The sequence below is a fragment of the Pristiophorus japonicus genome, chromosome 21 (assembly GCF_044704955.1).
Source record: "Pristiophorus japonicus isolate sPriJap1 chromosome 21, sPriJap1.hap1, whole genome shotgun sequence".
NCBI lineage: Eukaryota > Metazoa > Chordata > Chondrichthyes > Pristiophoridae > Pristiophorus > Pristiophorus japonicus.
This window is the reverse complement of record NC_091997.1, coordinates 32,019,729-32,038,339: the sequence shown is the minus strand read 5'-3', so window position 1 is coordinate 32,038,339 and position 18,611 is coordinate 32,019,729. Positions and strand designations below refer to the sequence as shown.

At 45.3% G+C, this 18,611-nt stretch overlaps 1 protein-coding gene across 2 annotated transcripts in view; it reads right to left on the bottom strand.

Moving 5' to 3' along the window:
• npepps (aminopeptidase puromycin sensitive) overlaps positions 1-18,611 on the bottom strand; it is a 220,587-nt gene that overhangs the window by 106,373 nt on the left and 95,603 nt on the right. For both annotated transcript variants that reach the window (XM_070864544.1, XM_070864545.1), the window contains 4 exons: positions 12,535-12,735; positions 10,768-10,864; positions 10,068-10,101; positions 159-273 (listed from right to left, as the gene is read on the bottom strand). In XM_070864544.1, coding sequence (XP_070720645.1) covers positions 159-273; positions 10,068-10,101; positions 10,768-10,864; positions 12,535-12,735 — 447 coding nt within the window. The remainder of the gene's footprint in view (positions 1-158; positions 274-10,067; positions 10,102-10,767; positions 10,865-12,534; positions 12,736-18,611) is intronic.

The window sequence follows — 18,611 nt, the reverse complement described above, 5'->3', positions numbered from 1 at the left end:
CCATAAATTATACCAAACAGCAGTTCACTGGTGTACTGAAATTCTGAGGGGCAAGCAAGCCTTTGCCTGGAGACAACTGTCCTGTTTAAAGCAGGACAAAGATAAGCTTGACTTTTCACAAATACACAGTCTTTATTTTCCAAAAATTAGAATATTACCATGGTGACGAGATTTCCAAACCACTGATGAGCAAGCTCATGGCCGACGACCAAGGCGACCCACTGCCTTGACGACGAGCAGGAATTTTTTGGATCAATCAGGAGAGCGGTTTCTCTGAGGGAAAACAAAAATTAAAGAGATACATTTCACTAAATATGGAGTGCACTAAGAGTAAACAACCAAATCATAAAACCTCGAGATACTTCAGGGTGAACTCACAAAACAGTTTTTTCTTATCCCTCTTTGTAATTACACCAGAAGTTCCATCTATCAGGATCTCTGCTGCCCGTGCAGTTTTACCACATTCATTTCCAGAGCATTAGTGTTCAAATGGTGCGGGATGATGTTCAAGCTCTGAACCCACAGTCCACCACTTCCCTAATCTCAATATTGATCCAGCACTGCATTGTAGTACCACAGTATGTCATTAGAGGCCACTAGAGCATTTTTCTAGCTTCTTAGTATTTTCTAGAGAGAAATGGAAGTCCAACAGTAAACTGCGCTTTGTGTTGCACGATTGGCCCCGACTGAACATTTTTACATTACGATCCAGATCAAAATCCTACAATTTAACCTTACTAATCCCAAAATACAAGGCTTTGACCATGAAAGATGAGTAACTGAATTATATAGACAAGCAGGTCCGATTCCAGCTCCAAGGTAGCTGATCTTGGCTACAGTGAAAGTATGGATGCAACAACATGTATTTATATAGCGCCTTTAATGTAGTAAAACGTCCCGAGGCACTTCAGAGGGGTGTTATAAACAAAATTTGACACCAAGCTACGTAAGGAGATATTAGGGCAGATGAGGTAATAGAGGTAGGCTTTAGTGAGCGTTTTAAAGGAGGAATGAGAGGTAGAGGCAGAAAGGTATAGTGAGGGAATTCCAGAGCTTAGGGCCTAGGCAGCTGAAGGCACGGCCACCAGTGGTGGAACGATTCAAATTGGAGGAACATCTCGGGGAAGGGGGGGGTGGGGAGTTGTGGGGCTGGAGAAGATTACAGATGTAGGGAGGGGCGAGGCCGTGGTGGGATTTGAAAACAAGGATGAGAATTTTTTTTAAATTGCGGCGTCGCTAAACCGGGAGTCAATGTAGGTCAGCGAGCACAGGGGTGATGGGTGAACAGGACTTGGTGTGAGTTAGAGCATGGGCTGCCAAGCTTTGGATGACCTCAAGTTTACATAGGAGAGAACATGGGAGACCGGCCAGGAGTACACCCACCTCAGCCCTGTTTGAGGGAGGGAAAACCAAGTAGGGTTCCAGTTCCTGACAGATCTTTACATGCCCATGGTGACACTAACTATCAGGACTCTCACCAAGAGCAGTCACTACAGTGACGTAGCAGGGAGCCTGAAAGCGTATTCCCAGTATGGACTCTCTGCCTTCAGAAGAGGTGGAAAAAATGAGCAACAAATAAATAAACCCAATTTGAACTGCTATAGCATACCAAGGACTGATCCACATGAATGAGGAAACAAAGTGGACAGAAGTGTGCTCCCAACTCATATTGCTGATTCACAAGTTGGTACTTCACATTTTCGATTTCAGCAACCCATTTATCACTCTGGACACATTTAAGAACGGCAACTTTTCCAATATTATGAGCAATGTGATAATGAACTGCGTAAAATTTTCAAAGGTGCAGGTGATGGGAAAATCAATGCCAGTTAACGTTCGATTTGCAGATAACTTGCCAATAAAAATTGGTCTCATCTTGAATTCATCCTTCAGCTGCTTCTGATCAATTCCAGGAACAGCAACACAGAGATTCATTGCTTCAAACTTTAAAAGTTGTTTTAAGTGCAGAAACTTCTGGAACCCAATAAATGTCCTTCGTAAAATGCTTCCGAAATATTTAGGAGCTAATAGATAGATATCTTACTCAGAAGGTCCGTGAATCTTTGGAATTCTCTACCCCAGAGAGCTGTGGAGGCTGGGTCATTTAATATCTTTAAGGTGGAGATAGACAGATTTTGAACGACAAGGGAGTCAAGGGTTTTGGAGAGCGGCAGGGAAGTGGAGTTGAGGCCAAGATCACGTCAGCCATGATCGAAATATTGAATGGAGCAGACTCGAGGAGCCAAATGGCCTACTCCTGCTCCTATTTCTTAAGTCCTTCATAGAAAGCTTCTGAAATATTTAGAAGCTAGTTAACACATAGATATCTTCATCATCATCATAGGCAGTCCCTCGGAATGAGGAAGACTTGCTTCCACTCTAAAAGTGAGTTCTCAGGTGGCTGTACATTCCAATACGGAAATTACAGTCTCTGTCACAGGTGGGACAGACAGTGGTTGAAGGAAAGGGTGGGTGGGACTGGTTTGCCGCACGTCCTTCCGCTTGTTTTCTGCATGCTCTCGATGACGAGACTCGAGGTGCTCAGCTCAGCGCCCTCCCGGATGCTCTTCCTCCACTTAGGGCGGTCTTTGGCCAGGGACTCCCAGGTGTCAGTGGGGATGTTGCACTTTATTACCAAGGAGGCTTTGAGGGTGCCCTTGAAACGTCTCCTCTGCCCACCTGGGGCTCGCTTGTGGTGTAGGAGTTGAGTAGAGTGCTTGCTTAGGGAGTTTTGTGTCAGGCATGCGGACGATGTGGCCCGTCCAATGGAGCTGGTTGAGTGTGGTCAGTGCTTCGATGCTGGAGATGTTGGCTGAGCGAGAACACTGACGTTGGTGCGATTATCCTCCCAGTAGATTTGCAGGATCTTGCGGAGGCATCGCTAGTAGTACTTCTCCAGCGCTTTGAGATGTCTGCGGTATATGGTCCACGTCTGAGCCATATAGGAGGGCAGAGGGCAGTTACCAGAATTCGTATCCTTTCAACATTGTTAATAATCGAATTAAAGTGATTAATTTGTTAAAACTAAACTATTTAATTCTTTGGCTCTAAACAGAATAAACTAGGCTTATAATTTTTTTCTTTGGTTTCAGAATAATTTTTTGAAGCAAAACATGCATAACAGCTGTAAGAAGCCAAGCATTATGTACAGAGGGAGCAGCGTGTGGTGGCCTGGCCCTGAAATCGGCGCGGTCCGGGACTGCAAGACCATCAGCAGGCCGGGGCCATCAGAGGGAGCAGCGTGCGGCGGTACCACTGCAGGGAGCAGCGCGTGCTGCTGCAGGAGGGCGATGGCTGATTGCAGTGTGGGCAGGTGCAGCAGGAGCGGTGAGGTCGGGACGAAGGAGCGGCAAGAGTTCGTAGAGGGATGTGATCGGGGCCCAGGAGAGACGAAGATTCGGGGACCAACAGAGGTGAGAGGCCAGGGGCAGCACGGGCCAGCCCACATTATGATGTGTGCGCGCACTAGGTCCGTGCAGCAGAGCTGGTCTCCAGTCGTCTTGGTTAATTCTTGCCACTGGACCAACACCTAACTTTGTCAACCCGTGTGGTGGCTGGGGTGCAACGGCCATCACACGTTAAAAAACATCCACGCACAGGCATCGTCTCACACTTCAGGATGTAGTTCGGGATCCGGAATATGATTGAAACACCTGTGAACTCATCCATTTTTGGCGTGGAAGCAAGTCATCCTCGTTTCAAGGGACTGGCTATGATGATGATGATAATGAGGAGGGCAGGTATCACTACTGCCCTGTAGACCATAAGCTTGGTGCCAGATTTGAGGTCCTGGTCTTCAAACACTCTCTTCCTCAGGCGACCGAAGGCTGCGCTGGCACACTGGAGGCAGTGTTGGACTTCGTCATCGATGTCTGCCCTTGCTGATAGTAGGCTCCCGAAATATGAAAAATGGTCCACGTTGTTCAAGGTCGCACCATGGATTTTGATGACCCTGGGGGGGGGGGGGGGCGTGGGGAAGAGGAGAGGAGGAGGAGGAGGCATGCTGCGTGGTGGGGTCAAGTTGGTGGAGGACCTTGTCGTACGAATGTTTAGTGTGAGGCTCATGCTTTTGTACGACTCGGTGAAGCGTCGTCCGCGTACTGTAGTTCGATGACACCGATGGGACGACCTTGGATCTAGTCTGGAGGCGACGAAGGTTAAACAGATTCCCATTGGTTCTATAGTTTAGTTCCACTCCAGCGGGGAGCTTGTTGCGTGAGAGATGGCGCATGGCAGATCGAGAAGAGCGTTGGTGCGATGACGCAGCCCTGCTTGACCCCGGTCCAGACATGGATTGGGTCTGTGGAGGATCAGTTGGTCAGGATCAGTGCTTGCATGTCATCGTGGAGCAGGATGAGGATGCTGACAAACTTTTGAGGGCAGCCGAAACGGAGGACGACGCTTTATAGTCCCTCATGGGTAACAGTGTCAAAGGCCTTTATGAGGTCAAATGCGGCCATGTACAAGAGACAGTGCTGTTCTCTGAATTTCTCTTGTAGTTGTCGCGCAGTGAAGATCATGTCCGTTGTACCCCTTAGTGGACGCAATCCGCATTATGACCCTGGGAGGAGCTCTTCAGCCAAGGGAGAAGACGATTGAGGAGGATTCTTGATGACTTTCCCAGTGGCCGACAGTAGGGAGGTTCCTCTGTAGTTGCCGTAGTCGAACTCGTCCCCTTTTTTGAAGATGGTCACGATTATGGCATCTCGGAGATCTCCTGGCATGCTCTCCTCCTTCCAGATAAGAACGATGAGGTCATGCAGTCGTGCAAATAGTGTTTCTCCGCCATACTTTTGTGCCTCAGCGGGGATTCCATCTGCTCCCATTGCCTTGTTGTTCTTGAGCTGTCGCATGACCTTTTCTACCTCGTGTAGGGCTGGGGTTTTGCGGAGATAGTGGCGGGTAGCATGCTGCGGGATGGAGTCGAAGGCAGAGTCTTGGTTAAGGAGATCTTCGAAGTGCTCCTTCCAGCAGGCCCTGACTGTCTCAGTGTCGATAATGACTGCCTCTCCGTTTTTGGCCAGCAGTGGGATGGGGCCTTGGGCTGTAGATGGTCTTGACTGCGCTGAAGAATCTTCGCACGCCGTGGTTGTCGGCCAGCTGCTGGATCTCCTGTGCTTTCTCCACCCACCATCTATTCTTTAGGTCGAGGGTTTTTTGATGGACCTTGGCCTTCAGCCGCCTGTAGAACTGCTTTGCTGCTCCTGAATTGGGTTGTTGCTTTAAGTTCAGAAATGCCTTGTGCTTGCGTCTCATTAGTTCCTGGATCTCCTGATCATTCTCGTCAAGTCTTAGTGTTTCCTGGTTGAGTGACAGAGCGTCTCTTCGCAGGCGCTGGTTATGGAGGCCTTGCGGGCAGACCAGGCGCTGTGGGTACTCTGCTTCTCGGGGTCATCAAGGGTCGCCACGTTGGAAGTGAGGCGTTGGCTGTATCGGGTTTTCTTAACTGGGTCCGAGTGCCCCAGCATTGATTTTCCTTGTTTCTGTTACTGTCGCTGCTTTGGGGCTATATTGACGGAGCGGATTAGGCATTGACTCCAGTCATGCGCATGTCCTTGCAGTCCCTCGCTCGGATGATGATGTAGTCGAGCAAATGCCAGTGCTTGGGAGCGAGGGTATTGCCATGATGCCTTGTACTTGTCCCTCTGACGGAACAAGGTGTTGGTGATAGCAAGGTCATGTTCTCGGCATTACGTCAGGAGCAGGGTACCGCTGGAGTTGGTTTTCCCTACCTTCTCTCTGCCAATCACGCCTCTCCAGAGGTCTGTGTCTTTACCGACTGTGGCATTGAAGTCGCCAAGGAGGATCAGTTCGTCATCCGTAAGGACTCAGGACAGGGATTGTTCAAGGCTGGAGTAGAATTCCTCTTTGATCTCATCTGTTGCGTCAAGTGTTGGGGCGCACTGGTTCCGGGATAGGGTGAGCCGGAGAGTCATAAGACGTTCGCTTATCCCGCAGAGGGAGTCTCTGAGACGGCCCACCAGCTCATTCTTGATGGCGAAGCCAACTACATGGAGGCGGCGTTCTTCTTCTGGTTTGCCTTTCCAGAAGGTGGTGTAAACGCCACCTTGTTCTTTGAGCTGTCCTTCCCCTGCCCGCCAGGTCTCAATTTGGGCGGCAATGTCGACGTCGAAGCTTCCGAGTTCCCAGGCAATGATAGCAGTGCGACATTCCGGTCTGTCGCTGTTGGGGTTGTCCATGAAGGTCCTGACGTTCCAGGTCCCGAACTTCATTTTGAAGGGTGGAAGATGCCTGTGCGCGAGTTCTTTCAACGTGGGGTGACTGTTGCACACCGGCTACCACACAGGCTTAGCAGAGTACGGTCTTGGTCCAGTGGCAAGGGGGTCCAAGACGACTGGAGCCCAGACTCTGCTGCATGGAACTATCACATACGAACACACATACTCCTACGGTCATCCTTTCTCCTTCCCGCAGGACCTCTCTATACAAGATATCTTAGTCGGATGATTTCTGCTTGCTTACAAGAGTATACTTCCAAACGATGAGGCTCATTCTCTCAAACTTAGTCCCATTGAAATGAATCCATATATGGAGCAAACGATCAGGAATAGATTTGCACCAAGCGGCACCATGATCCACCAACTCACTTTGCAACTGAACACAGCAAATTGACAGCATCAACTAGCATATTCAGAGGGAGGCAGCGATCACAGATTGGGTGTTTTGCTCTGGGGGAGGGGGTGAGTGAGGGAGGATGAAAAAACACAAGTCCAAGACGCTCTAACCCAAATTCTCAACAGATGGCTGCAGAGTGGCCGACACTCTCATTGCTTTCTGAGCTTGGGAATCAAGAATTGTAGAGGGAAAATAAAATTGAATGGAGAACTTATGAAATTTGGAAATAAGGAAAATGTGACTACATGAAGGGAGAGCCGATTGGAGGGCAAAAAGAAATGGACAGGGGCAAACGGTAATTTTTCAGAACAGAAAGATGTCTTTGGTGGGCCACTCTCAGTTACTATATATGTCAACAATCAGGACTGAGGGAGCAAAACCAAATGTTGATTATTCCAAATTGGGAGTACTGGAAATTGTGTCTAGGACAGAGAAAGACTGCAGGAGGTTACAGGTAGGCAAGCAGGATAGGCCTTGATCTTAGAGATTATGAAGTATAATAAAATAAAAGTGATAGATTGTTTCCACTGGCTGACGAGATGGAAAAGAAAGAGCACAACATTTAAGATAGTCATACAACGAATTAAAGGGGGAGGGTAGAAAAAAAATTCTTCAGACAGAGGGTTGTTAGAAATTGGAATTCTCGACTACAAATATTGTGGAAGTAGAATTTTAAAAATTATTTTAAAAAGGGAATTAGTTACTTGAATAGTTTGAAATTGTACAGGGAGTGAGCAGGAGTGTGGGTTTAGGTAGATCATATATAGAAAAAAACCCACTGGTGCAGGCTTGAAGGTCCCGTTTCTGTGTTGTAACAATCCATGATTCAATAAAGGAGGAAAAAAGGCTACTGCTTAAACATGAAATCCAATAAATTCATGCAGCCTGTATTTTATAAATCCATCCCCTTCAATTAAACTAATCAAGTAAAAACTGGTTGACCCTCTTTAAAGGGTCCTCTCAGACTGCTAGAAAATTGTACAGCACTTTTGCTCCTAATTACTATGCAATGGAATGTCTGAATTCAGGGAGGAGATTTATCCTTCTCAGCTCAGACACGGACGGAAACCATTTGGATGAGTCAGCAGAGGGCTATTGCTACCCACAGAACTGTAACCCAAATAAATCATCGCATTCGGGAGACCGGAGTAAAGGGAAAAAGTCAGGAGGCGGCAAAACTATCTTTACCTTTACAGAATGATATATGAATTTCAGACTATATTTGTGGTTTAGATTATCAGGTGGTTCCTTTACACACCCTGACCTAGACTCCTCCTCTCCTCTCCCTCCCCACCTGTCACATCCCCTCCTGCTGGTATTGCAGCAGATCTGGGGCAAACATGGCTGAACAAATGCTCGGGGACTCGCTCTGCCATGTGCCTGCCTCCCTCCCTTATCCAGAAGGTAGGCCCCAGCAGTATAAAACATGCCTGCCCTTGCGTGGACAGGCACATGCAACACACACTGAAATAAGGGAAATACAGCAGTCACAGTGTTTCCCACCATTCCCCTGGTTGGACACTGGACGTAAGGCGACGAAGTGTTAAAAGGTTGGCGGAGGGGTATTAAGAGGCTTCTTCGCAGAGGGGCCTGTGCAGCCGTTCACCAAGCATGGCTGTGCAATGGACCCGGAAGTCACCTACTCCTTCTTGCTGCAGACCCACTGAGGCAAGATTCCGGCCCCAGGTTGGAGCAATTCCCCAGAGGAGTCCGGGAAGTTGACTGGGGTCGATGAGTGCAAGAATAAAAGGGTACATTAATGATAAAATTGATTCAGTGTGTATGTATAAATGTCAAAATTGCAGACTACACAGAAAGGCTGCAGTTTAAACTTAAGAGACGACAAAATGGATACCTCCCAAGTTCATGTCTTCGATGGCTGGGCTGAGCTTAAGGAACAAAGGAAGCATGGCTTCAGAACTCACCAAACTAGAAACGGTGTTAATTTAAATGCAATTAATCTAATCAAGGAATGGCACCAGTCCTCCAGACAGGCACGTGTGAGGAAAGTCAATAAGCAAAGTGCCATGGTACCAAGACTCAATCCTGGGGCTTTCTGAGAGACAACAGACCATACGAGAATAAAAAGTCAAGCATAAAGCTTGCTAGTTCTCTTCTTACCACACATCAAAGCAGGAAACCTCCCTCCACAGAACCAGAAGCAAGCACGAATGCCATGTGCTTTACCTTGACTCAGAGGGAAAAGTATGTCTGTATAAATCTGTAACTCATTATTATTTCATTGTACCTGTTGCACTGCCGCACTGGAGGCGGTGTTGAATCTCATCATCAAGGTCTGCTCTTGTTGATAAGAGGCTCCCGAGGTATGGGAGATGGTCCACGTTGTCCAGGGCTATGCCATGAATCTTGATGACTGGAGGGCAGTGCTATGCGGCAGGGACAGGCTGGTGGAGGACCTTTGTCTTACGGATGTTTAATGTAAGGTCCATGCTTTCATATGCCTCAGTAAACGTGTTGACTGTGACTTGGAGTTCAGCCTCTATGTGCGCAGACGCAGGCATCGTTCGCGTACTGTAGCTCGACGACAGAGGTTGGGGCGGTCTTGGACCTGGCCTGGAGACGACGAAGGTTGAACAAGCTCCCACTGGTTCTGCAGTTTAGTTCTACTCCAGTGGGGAGCTTGTTGACTGTGAGGCGGAGTATGGCAGCGAGGAAGATTGAGAAGATGGTTGGGGCAATGACGCAGCCCTGTTTGACCCCAGTCCGGATGTGGATTGGGTCTGTTGGTAAGGACACCCTCAAAGTCTCCCTGATGAAATGCAACATCCCCACTGACACCTGGGAGACCCTGGCCAAAGACCGCCCTAAGTGGAGGAAGCGCATCCGGGAGGGCGCTGAGCACCTTGAGTCTCATCGCCGAGAGCATGCAGAAATCAAGTGCAGGCAACGGAAGGAGCGTGTGGCAAACCAGTCCCACCCATCCTTTCCCTCAATGACTATCTGTCCCACCTGTGACAGGGACTGTGGTTCTCGTATTGGACTGTTCAGCCCCTAATAACATGTTTAGAGTGGAAGCAAGTCTTCCTTGATTTCGAGGGACTGCCGATGATGATGATGATGATTGTACCTGTTGTAACTAAGTAGAATCCGTAGGATACTCGTCGACTGCTGTTTGTCTGATAGGCTACGTGCATGTATGTGTGTGTTTAATAAACTTACTCCAAATTGTTTTAAAAGAATTGGTCTTGCTGTCAATTTAATGCCTGAGATTTAGAAATCTTACAGGAGGGAGGGCCAAAAGAAGTTCAACCTCACTTGAGATCTCCCCCTAGATCTGCCTAGGCTTTTGTTTGAGGCCAGATATTAAAACTATTTTGCAGCGAAGCAAGTATTTTTAATCACAAACCAAATGCCACTTCAGAAACTGACCACATCACATTACGTAAATGTAAATTAATTCTAGCCAATACCTGTACGTTACAAGGCCCCAGTTTTCCATGGCACCTGTGAATAAAAATAACGGTGCATTAATTTTCAGCAGCACAGCACAAGTATATACATATGTAGTCTCTCAGGGTGGCATGAGGATTACTCATTTTTGGCACCATAGACTGATGGCACATGTGCCTCCCAATCTTAGACAAGCTATCAAGAGGAAGAGCTGAGTAGAGGCAACATTTCCCCCTTCGGGAATTGCGGTGCAGAGGGGGCAATTACAATCAAGAGATCAACTTGTGCAATCCTCAATCAATTTTCAGTAGTCAATTGCCGAGTGACACTGACATGGTAGCAAGTCACCAAGCTAAACTGAGTAATGGTGCTAGGGGAAGAGAACAGAACATAAGAATTAGGAGGAGTAGGCCATACGGCCCCTCGAGCCTGCTCCGCCATTCAATAAAATTTCTCTTTCCTGCCCGATCCCCGTATCACTCGATTGCCCAAGAGCCCAAAAATCTATCTGGAACATATTTTTTTAAACTTCAAAATTATAACACAAGGATAGTAAAATATTATTAAATGCAGCAATTTGTTTTCTTAATTCTAAATTATTTCAACTTCACTATCAAAAGTCACTGGGCAAGTCTAGAATTAAAAGGAATGGTCAGATGGCGGTCAAGGGTTGGGTATAAAAGAGTTGCATTTGTGATGCGATATCTTTAAGGTACCAACCTGCTGCAAAGTCTGCGATGGCGATCAGGTCAATTTTTGGAAGAGGATAAGGAACATTAAAATATTCTTTATAAAAAGGTAGTGTCTTGGCAGCAACCTAGTGGAGGAAGAAAAGCAGAACTTGTATTACTGAACGTAAAGTCTCATTTATCAACACGTGTGTAAATGTCTAGTTTCATCCCACACATACAGGGGACAAAGTCATGATTCCTTTGAGGACTCACTAAAGCAAAAAACTTGGAATGCAAGGCGCTTAAGCTATAAAAAGGGAAATATATTTTAAAAGGGAAATTACCTTTCTTTTTTAATAAAAAAAATTATTCTATAATTTGCACATGGCCAGTGACATTCCTTCTTCCTGATGGGTCTGCAGGGAAACACTTAATGTCCTAATTGCCACATTTAAAAAGATATTTTTTAAAGTTACATTTAAACCCAACGAGGTTGCAAAATACTATCCCTATGATCTATTTAGGAAGATTATTTTGAGCCCAATACTCTAGATATAATTTTTCCCAGAGAGCCTTTTTATTTTTTACCTGAAAACCTGGCCCCTATGAGTCAGCAGTTACAGCAGGAGGATGAGTAATGTCACTGCTAATATGGAGAAAAACAGTAGGGTTACAAGCTTGATTTAGGCACAACACAGCAGCACATGGTCCAAAATACTTCAGAGAGGATTCTGCACACAAGTATTTGGATAGAAATTTTAATAAACAAGTTGCCCTCCCACCCCCATCCCACCAATTATCTTCCTTCTCATCCTGAAGGTGCTGACTCCTTGCTGGACATTGTTACATAGGCACCAGGCATTCATCCTCCAGCACTTCACCCAAATGGCCAGTATTCTTTTGTGCGCTCGGACCGTGAGCATAAGGAGGCTTTTCCGACAGCTAGGCCTAATCCGGTTCTCGCCTGATGCCTACACACTTTCAGCAAAGGTTTCTGGACAGCAGCCAGGGGCGAGAACGCTGGCTGATTTTCTACCTCCCTAACCCAGAGGCACGGAGTCAAATCTTAAAAAACCTCAGGGCTTTCCTGTTGTGTATGGCACAGCTATTCACTGGAGAGAGCAAGAGTTCTACAAATCATTCACTAAAATTTTGATGGGCAATCTTAGCCTAATTCCTTTCACAATGCCCTTCTGTTTAAATTCTAAGTGCTGTGGTGCTTAATTTATTTTCTAATTGAAGAAATTAAGTCCACTCAATTACAGGCTGTGTGTGAGATTTCCTATCACACCACCAGCTCCCCCCGCCGCCCCCAATCCCCCATTTTGTCCTCTCCCGAGTCCTCGATTGTCATTTCCAACATAACTCCAAGGGAGGCTGATAATTCATTCCCAGTCCTGTGTCCTTGTCATTACCATAATGGCCACTAGTTGTGCAGAATGGCCTGGGCTGACTTTCTGCCCTGTAATGAAGCATTTGGGAGTCTTGTTCTGCACCTCGTGTTGTTGGGAATTCACAGTGTTTGGAATTTATAGCTCACCACTCAGCAGCTCAGTGTGTTAAGAGTACAGAGTATGGCGTACCGCCAGATCACCAAGGGGCGTTAGAACAGTAAAGGGTTAACAATTAAAATTCAACTGCACAAAAGGCCATCGTCCATTTATCCTGTGACTCCCTTCCTAAGTGATCAGATAACTTTTGGATTTCATTCAGCGAACGTGAAATCTTGTATTCAAAGAAACGAGGGCAGTTCCTCCTCTCTCTCCATTTCCTTTTAAGGACACACTATACAAAAGAACACAAAAACAAGAACAACCTCGAGAGCAAATTTTCCTTGATCCGCTTTTCCAGTGGGTGTGTAGACACGAACTAGAATGCCATCTGATGACTTGGTTTCCACAAAGTCATATTCACCAACCACAAATGCCACCAAGTACGTGGACATTATCGGCGATTTGGCAAACTTGACTTCAACCATGTCTTCGTCGTCAGGATATGGGTTACGCTCAGTCATGTTCTGTAACATTGAAGGCAGAACTCGGGTTAGAAATTGGAGAATGAATTAACAATTTTATAATACGCTCCCACCTGGAAATATCCAACACTCAGAGTACTGTAACAAAAAAATTAAAAGTTCAGTACCAAAATAAACTGGAAAGGTCAAGTAAAACCAACAAAAAAAATTCCTGCATCACAGGAAGTTATTAGCAGTGGTTAAGAAATCATTCAATATTGCCACAAAAGGAAATGCCATTTGAAACGAAAATAGGCTAATCTTATAAATCTAGCATCAGCACTCACTTTACTTGTGTTTTGCATTAATGCAGTGCAGTTTGAGACATGGTACAGATTTCGGAATTGTATTTCCTACCAGCCTCGTATTTAGTCAGTCCTGGCTCAGTTTTAACACTCTTGCCTGAGTCAGAAGGACAAGATCCACGCTGGATTGTTGATCATATAATCAAGGCTAGCATTTCAGAACAGTACAGAGGGAGTGAAGGACATGCCAGATTTCGGATGTGATATTAAATCGAGGCCCCGTCTGCTCCCTCAACCTTACCCTAACCCTAACCTTAACCTTAAAAGATCCCATTGCACAATCCGAAGAAGAATAGGGAGTACTCCTGGTATCCTGGTCAACCATTATCCCTCAACCAACATCATTGGAACAATTAAGCAGAGTCAGCATGGTTTTATGAAAGGGAAATCATGTTTGACAAATTTGCTGGAGTTCTTTGAGGATGTAACGAGCAGGGCGGTTAAGGGAGAACCTGTGGATATGGTGCATTTGGATTTCCAGAAGGCATTCAATAAGATGCCACATAAAAGGTTACTGCACAAGATAAAAGCTCACGGGGTTGGGGGTAATATATTAGCATAGATAGAGGATTGGCTAACGAACAGAAAACAGAGAGTCGGGACAAAGGGGTAATTTTCCAATTGGCAAACAGTAATTAGTGGGGTGCTGCAGCCTCAACTATTTACAACCTATATTAATAACTTGGATGAAGGGACAGAGTGTAATGTAGCCAAGTTTGCTGATGATACAAAGATGGGTAGGAAAGCAAATAATGAGGAGGACACACAAAATTTGCAAAAGGATATAGACAGGATAAGTGAGTGGGCAAAAATTTGGCAGATGGGAGTATAATGTGGGAAAATGTGAGGTTATCCACTTTGGCAGAAAAAATATAAAAGCAAATTATAATTTAAATGGAGAAAAATTGCAAAGTGCTGCAGTAGAGAGGGATCTGGGGGGTCCTTGTGCATGAAACACAAAGTGAGTATGCAGGTACAGCAAGTAATCAGGATGGCAAATGGAATGTTGGCCTTTGTTGCAAGGGGGATAAAGCAGAGAAGTCCTGCTACAACTGTGCAGGGTATTGGTGAGGCCACACCTGGAGTATTGCGTACAGTTTTGATCTCCGTATTTAAGGAAGGATATACTTGCATTGGAGGCTGTTCAGAGAAGGTTCACGAGGTTGATTCCGGAGATGAGGGGGTTGAGTAGGTCGGGCCTATACACATTGGAGTTCAGAAGAATGAGAGGTGATCTTATCAAAACATGTAAGATAATGAGGGGGCTCGACAAGGTGGATGCAGAGAGGACATTTCCACTCATAGGGGAAACTAAAACTAGGGGACATAGTTTCAGAATAAGGGGCCACCTATTTAAAACTGAGATGAGGAAAAATTTCTTCTCTCAGAGGGTTGTAAATCTATGGAATTCTCTGTCCCAGAGAGCTGTGGAGGGTTGTTGAATATTCTTAAGGCGGAGATAGAAAGATTGTTTGAGCGATAAGGGAACAAAGGGTTATGGGTAGCTGGCAGGGAAGTGGAGCTGAGTCCATGATCAGATCAGCCATGATCTTATTAAATGGCGAAGCAGGCTCGCGGGGCCAGGTGGCCGACTGCTGCTCCTTCTTATGTTCTTAAATTATCTGGTCATTTATCTGCTTGTAGAACCTTGCTGTGTGCAAATTGGTTGTCTGCTATGTTTACCGACATTACAAGTGACTATAGCTAACTATGAATTTTTGAGGTATACCGTCCTTTAGGACATCCTCAGGACATGAAAGGCGCAACATAATTGCAAGTTCTTCTTTCCTTCTTCAGGCATCTCATCTCTTCCATTTATGAACATACCTTTTTCTCTTCCAACCACCATTCAAGGACAGATATTAGAACAACAGAGGAAATCACCCATCAAGTTTGGTGAAAATCAAGACAAGCCTCTTTATAAGCTATTAAGATGGCATTTCTTCTTCTGACTCACAGGTTGAGACATCTATTTTCAAATGATCCCAGGTGAATTGAAAAAGAAACCTCTTGGGTCTAATGAAAAGCACTGGAATTGATAGAACAAGCTCTTGTTAACAGAAACAGATAAACCAACAGCCACACAGCGCACTCTTCCAATGTAACGTCAACTGGAGCAAGTTTATCCCGTTTAACTGAAGAAAGAAATATGCTGTACAATTGCATAAATTATAGTCCACATTCCAAATTAATGTTTTCCGTTCCTCTTATTGGGGTATGGATCCATCAATGCTAGCAGCACTCCAGTAACTCACCAAGTGGTCAGACAGCAAGTCTTAGCCATCTAGGCAAACATGGCAGATATTGCAGCAGAGCACAATTTCGTACTTAACCAATGTGCACGTGTGAGCAAACCCAACAGGAAAGCAATCAGGAGCACGGTAACTTTCTTCCCCCCCCTTCCCAGTCCTTTGCAGTGGCTGAACTGCTCCTCTGGCTTAGATCGGCTGAATTCAGCATAGCACCTGGACTGTTCCACCGTGTACAGCTTTGCGGTGTACGGAACAGTAGCTAGGATAGTCGCAATGCCTTAGAATCTTGGAAGATTTTGTTGGATAGAACACGGGGGTTTTTAGTAAGCGACAAAGGGCACTCATAAGGGGATGAAAGATGCAACCATCTTGCGTGACTTCGCCGCAGTCACAGGTTTAGCAGGAAACCTGCAGAAGATTAATTACCAATTTTCTGATGGTTCAGCTGTAGGTGTGACAGCCCACCAGTGAAAGAACTCTTTCGGTGGTCACTGATACTTGCTGTTAGGCGAGAGATTTTCGGATAGGGCTGGCAATGGACGGCAATACAGTCAGAGCTCCACATCAGCACGTAAATTATGGGCGGCCAGACAATCTCCGCAGGAGCGAGTAATACTCTTTCTGTCTAGCCCTGCTCCACACATCTGCTTCCACAGCTTACTCCACCCAAGCTCACACAGCTGCCCACACTTGCAAGGACTCAGCCTAGTTCGGACAGTGACAAAAAGCAAAATGAACTCAATAGAGAGGTGGGGTGGGGTGACTCACATTCCAAAAATGCAATCAAAGAAGCTGCATCACTTATGGTCTGAATCTGCAACAGCTGGTATTGAGAAAAAGGAAAGTTTTCCAGATTCTGAAATTTTTCCAAAATCAAACCCAGACGGTGGTGATTTATAGGGCTGCAGTGCACATAGCATACAAGGTTGGTCTAACAGAAGGCCTTATCCGAACTCCAGAGATGATCAATTTAGGATAAAGGATAAACAAAATCATATCACTTCAATAATATAGGCCTGTAAGGTTGGTATTTCAACCCAACTCCTGGCTGTGGGCAGGTCGGACAGTGAAGTGTACGGTGAGCATCACCAGCCAGAATATAAGGATTGACGCAATTGAACAGTAGTCCAATGAGTCATTTCAACAATGGAGATGTTTTAAGTATTTTTCCTAATTTAATACTTAACCATCTGGAAAGATAACTACACACCACCGCGCAACTGACAACAGAGGCAATTTGAGCTCTGGGATTAGTCTTCTCGCCCATTCTCTTGACTAAGTTCATGGAGATGTCAAAGGAAAGGAACCTTTAAAAAAAGAAAACTTCGTGCTGGTGCAAAAATGGTGCTAGAGTTGTTTGGCGCATTAAGTGCTTTGGATCTGCAAGATTATAGGCATTAGTGAAAATAGTTATGACAGCTACTCAAGACTAATGGGCGAGTTCACTGCGGTGAGTTGTCCATTGACTTATGCAGGAGTCAACACTCTGTTTGCGTCTGTTGTGATCGGCAGAAATGGATGCATGACTGGCAGGTTTACAGATTCAAAATGGGGTCAGTGCAAAGAAGAAATTGCGGCTGGTGTTTGCATGGTGGGACAGGGTGCGGGTCTTTGTTTAATTAAACGTTTGTTAGCTGCTGAAAATGGGATCTTATTTTCGGTTTTAATTCCAGACTGAGTTAGGACCGGCAAGAAATAACTTCACATTCTCAAACAGCAAAAAAAAATGCACTCAAGGTCCCAAGTTATTCCACGAATTCAGGCTCCCAGATTTGTCAAACCTGATTGCATTTTTAGCACCTGATTACAAGAAACTGGAAGCATTAAATCTGCCTGCTTCTCTGCATCATTTTCTAATTTATTGCACAGTCTCATGCTATCGATCAGGCACCAGATCCACAACTTCAGATGTGCCGGCTGTGGGAATTGAACCTCAGGTCTTCTCCTCAGATCAGAGAAAAATCAGTCCCATAAGCAAGCCGTTGGTCCTACAAACCAGAGTGTGCCTTTACCTGCCCAATATCTAAGTAACTGTAGCAAGCCCATGAGACGTCTACAAATCCTCATCTTTGCCTTGCTGGATAGATCACATGCCAGCTCCTGATCTCCCTGACTTTGGAAAGCCAAAGATTAAACACCAACAGACCACAGCTTAGGCTAATACCAAGAGATCTATTAACAGTAATTAGTTTTGTTGATAACAGCAAAGGCAAACCTACTGGGTATATAGTAATATACAGAACTTACTACTCCGCCCCCTCAGAAAATAGAAATTAACTGAGCTATATCTCCTGTGCTAAACTCAGGGTAAAATTATATCTGCAACCTGAGGAAGCAGCTAGCAATAATTTTTAAAGTGACTGCCAGTCACAAAGATGTTAAAATGTTTAGACTTTATTTGTGACATATCTCCTGTGTTTAGCCCGTCTTGTGCAAACTCCAGCGACATTCTCTAGTCTATTGCACAATCGCATCCCTCCCGCAGAACCTCCACTTCAGCCCACAATTTCGTACAACTCCTCCCATCAAAATCTCACAAATTGACTTCCTGTTAATTACTACAGACACAGGCGCCGAGCAGGGACCTTTGCTGCAATCATGTTGGCCCAATTATACGTAAAGCACAGACACTCCAAGCTCTTTACCAGCTATGCAACCGCCCATATCCCCCAAATACATCCCTGCATTAATGGTCCTTTTCATCAGATGACTGAACATACCTGAAGATTTATGTCATAATTGTTGTACCCAACCATCCTGTCACATTTACAATCATCGTCTTCAAAAAAGACCATCCTGGTGGGCAGCGGTGAGCTTCGCAGCACTATAACCACTTGTAACTACAATAACTTAGACACTATATTATTTTAAACAGTTTAGTGGTAGTGATTTGCAGGCCACGACACAATCTTAGTATTCAGTACAAAGCTCAAGTGGTTTAAGTTACTTGACCTACTTGATTGCGTCACAATCTTGGACAAGACATTACCCCCTCAGGTAATGATATATCCACACAGCATTGATACATTATTTATTTATATATACACAAACACATATACCTTTGTTGAATATTAAATTCCTCTATTTACGCCTATCATAGGTCTTCCCGTGCTACTTCCAGCACCTGTGGCCAATGTGCTCCCTGAGCTCCGCCAGTGCAGCTCTCCAACTGGCTAGCAGGAAATGCATGGCATAACTGAGATTAAGAACTCGGAGAATTGAACCTCCACCCAGTTACTATGGCATCACGCATTGACTCTCGACCAAGCTGCTGAATGTATTTATACAATAGATCAATACCTGGCTTTCCCACAACTGCAAT